Below are 3,552 nucleotides of genomic sequence, written 5' to 3'. Positions count from 1 at the left end.
ATTTCAAATAGTCCAGATCTCTTGATTTTTTTCCTCGTGGGTTCTCCAAGTAAGACCTTCTGATGTCTTCTCCCAATTTCTTTTTATCTGTGTATTGGATCTTTGTGCAATACAAAGACGTTAATATATCACTCTATCAACGGGAATTCTCTAGCACACAACAATAATAACGATTATTAACCTTTTAATTGAGTTCTTATTTATGTCTTCTACTTGATTATAGAAAGTTGTTTACTTGCTAAAACCAATGATGGTGCACAGCTCATGAGTTTGAGAGGGTCCCCTGTTTTTAGTGGAATATGCCTTAAAACTTGAACGAGTACGCCTGAATAGTTGTGACTTCTTAGCTGAAAGAACGTCCCAAAGAGTACATTATTTTATATTTTTAAAATTGGCCAAAGTAATTTTACATTTTATAATTGAGCACTAATTCTCACGCATAATTAGTTATCTAACACAATTTGTAGGATTATTCATTTTTTTTCCACCAGTAAAGTACAAGTTGAAACGCATTTTCATCCTATTTTATTTAATCTTAAAATAAAAATATAGTTAATATATGTGAGGGTGCGTCAGAATACTTTTGAAAATATATGTGCAGGATTTAAGTGATATTAATAATTCAAATATCGAGAATGAAAAGCATTTACAAACATGCCACTCAATTTCTATGTAATTACATATCTGACACCTAAATTCTATTCTCTTACATTTCTAACACCCAAAATCATTCATATCACATCAAAAATGTTACTATTTAAATTAAAATACATTTTTTTATGCATAGGTGAGTGACATGTATGATAAAATTAAAATGTGTTAAATATGTAAATACTGAAGAATTGAATGGCACGTGTGTAAATCATTCTAAATAATATAAAAATCATTATATTCCCCCATTGGAAAACTTTTCTTCTTCCATGCCCTGCTTAGGACATAGGGCTCACTCTGCTCACCCTCGCTCTTCTTCGTGCCTTGCTTGCCTCTCAAGCATGTCAGCTTAGGACTCACTCTGCTATGTCTCGCTCTGTTGCTCCCCTCAGCCTCTCTAGCCTGCCTGCATACTGAATTCGTTTTGCTGCTATTAAACATATAATGATTTATACTTACTTATTTTTTACTTATAAACAATTTTTTATTGGATTACTTTTAACATTGACATAAAAATAAAAATAAAATCGATTAAAACATAAAGAAAATAATTAAAATATCATGTCTGAAAAAAAGTTATGGAAGTTGAGTTTTATGGTCTGTTTGGAGCAACTGTAGCTTATTGAATAATTTGTTGAAGCTTATTAAAAATAATCTGCTGATAAGCTAGGTGCGGTAGCTATTACTAATTTTTTATTTTTTTGGAAAAGCTAGATCGTTGATAATAAGCTCCCACAACACCTAGATAGATGCGGTGTGAAAACGCAGTTTTCTGCATTTTGAAAATGCATAATCTATCAAAGCACAGTTTACCCAAACAGGCCAGGTGCGTTTTCAAAATGCTACCGCATCAAATAAACTGCCTCAAACGGGCTCTTAATGACAACTAAGTTAGAAATTAATGATCAGCAGTTATGATATGCACTGAATTGGGTCTCCAAATTGGAGAGAAACCTCTCTGCCAACTCCACCACAAACCTTCCACACATCTCAAAATTTTGATACTTAAATCATATTCAAAATATTCAGAATACTGAAATGTCATCAATTACAATATTCTATTTTAGATTCTTGAAAAATAATATCATTGCATCATTATTACTCACTTAAACAATATTAAAATATTTATTACATCACTTAATTCAACTCTAGATTCAGTCCGGTACTTTGAACCGTTGAACTTTAAACCTCACCTTCCAAGTGGTCCAATTTTTACAGCCTTGACTAAAATCTTATTAAAATTAAAGCTCTAACCCTCCATTATTCAATCTTAATAACTTTTCCGTTCACATATTAACCATCTCAAAATCCATGATCGATCTGACCGAATATTTTTGTATATTTCAAGCACGCAACTCACAAACTAACACATAATACATTGCCACAATGACAAATTAATCCCAATCATTTTCTATATAAAAAATTATAAAACAAAGAGCAAACAAATTTATTAGTACATCACCAATCATAAAACAAAAAAAAAAATTCCTTATTTTATCGCAAACCGCACTCTCCATACCATTACAAGCCAATGACCACATCTTAGCAGCTCACGAACTTATACCTTACCCTAAGATGCCCTTGAAATACGCCCCTGCCATCCGAATCCAACGCCCTGAACACATGCCTATCCAAATCAAGCCCTCCGTTGTCGCACTGATCCACAATCCTCGCCGTCGTTGTTTCCCCGGTATCAACATTAGTTAACTGCATCATTTTCAAATTGCATGTTTAATTACAGAATGGAAACGTAATTTTATAATTAATCGTAATAATTAATGTTCGCTTACATGGAGGCATCTGCCGCAAGAAGCTCGACCAACCGGTCCAACCGGGCCGCAGAAAGCGGTCCAGCCATACCTATGACGCCACTCGAACGGCATGTTCTCGTCCCAGGTGGTGCAGTAAGCATTGACCGCGCCCAAATCCCATTTGATCGTTTCAGGCAAGTATAAGTGATACGTGGCGCGCACCTCCGCCTCGCCTCCGTCCATCCTATGATTAAATATAGCTTCGGTTTCCATGCCGAAGAGCATGACAGTCATGGCAGCCAGCGCTAGAGAGAATGACAGACGAGCCATGGCGTATTTCTTATCTCTTATTGGCTCTGTTTTCAGCAGCCAACTTTATGCGTATTTATATTAGAAAGATTGCCCATTTGCATGCATGCCTTCTTAATTCTTATGTATTTACATATCTAATACTACCTTATACCATGTTTATGCATGGAAGGATGTGTTAGATATGCAAATATGTAAGAATTGGGTGGTATCTATGTAAATGATTTGTGATTAAACTATAAAAATAGAATTAGTGATAAAATATCTGGGTTTTCTTGGTTCTCTTTATTCTCAAGTGATTATATGCTATCTCCTTTGATTTTCTGACCTTTTCAATATTCTTTTGGACAGAAGGTAATGACGAGCTTGGAAGAGATTTAGCTGCTTCGATATCTAATTTATTAATTGTTAAAAAGACTTGTACATGATAAAAAAATAAAGCAGGAAATAGTAAGAGATTCTAATTGAGAGGAGATGGATATGATAGAAATAGGAATTTTGAATTACGCTGTTTTGTAATGTTCTGACCCGAGAGAATGGAAAAGGATGAGTTGAGGATATCAAGTCAATCATAAATATAGATTTAGTATTAAGAAAAGTAGTTCTGATGGCCGTATCGTTGGAATTGTAGTTTTCCAGTTCCCACCACTCTCATCTACTCATTCTTGTACGGAAGAATGTGTCTTATTGACAAATGAATAATAATAATTCATAAATTTGGAAAAATAAAGCTTAAAAGCTTTGTCAAATATGGCCAAAAATAAGATTTTTATTGCATCATGGTATCGAACGTAAATTTTGGGTCATTTGTCTACGTAGAATCACCCAAACTAAAGAGCGG

At 34.1% G+C, this 3,552-nt stretch overlaps 1 protein-coding gene across 1 annotated transcript; it reads right to left on the bottom strand.

Annotated features, from left to right (window-relative positions):
• Positions 1-2,193: 2,193 nt before the first annotated feature.
• On the bottom strand, positions 2,194-2,732 carry LOC110027202 (pathogenesis-related protein PR-4). Its single transcript, XM_020728525.1, has 2 exons — positions 2,442-2,732; positions 2,194-2,358 (listed from the first exon to the last, which is right to left on the bottom strand). Exons 1-2 carry the CDS (start codon positions 2,730-2,732, stop codon positions 2,194-2,196), a joined length of 456 nt encoding a protein of 151 aa, XP_020584184.1.
• Between the last annotated feature and the right edge of the window lie 820 nt (positions 2,733-3,552).

Source organism: Phalaenopsis equestris, unplaced genomic scaffold (genome assembly GCF_001263595.1).
Source record: "Phalaenopsis equestris unplaced genomic scaffold, ASM126359v1 Scaffold000420, whole genome shotgun sequence".
Classification (NCBI taxonomy): domain Eukaryota; kingdom Viridiplantae; phylum Streptophyta; class Magnoliopsida; order Asparagales; family Orchidaceae; genus Phalaenopsis; species Phalaenopsis equestris.
This window is presented reverse-complemented; position numbering and strand designations above follow the sequence as displayed.

What these genes read in the sequence shown, in the direction of transcription:
- LOC110027202 (XM_020728525.1), bottom strand. Translation starts at nt 2,732, where the DNA reads ATGGCTCGTCTGTCATTCTCTCTAGCGCTGGCTGCCATGACTGTCATG. An exon ending in CTTGCGGCAGATGCCTCCAT is followed by an intron (nt 2,359 to 2,441) that starts GTAAGCGAACAT and finishes AAAATGATGCAG; the next exon opens with TTAACTAATGTTGATACCGG.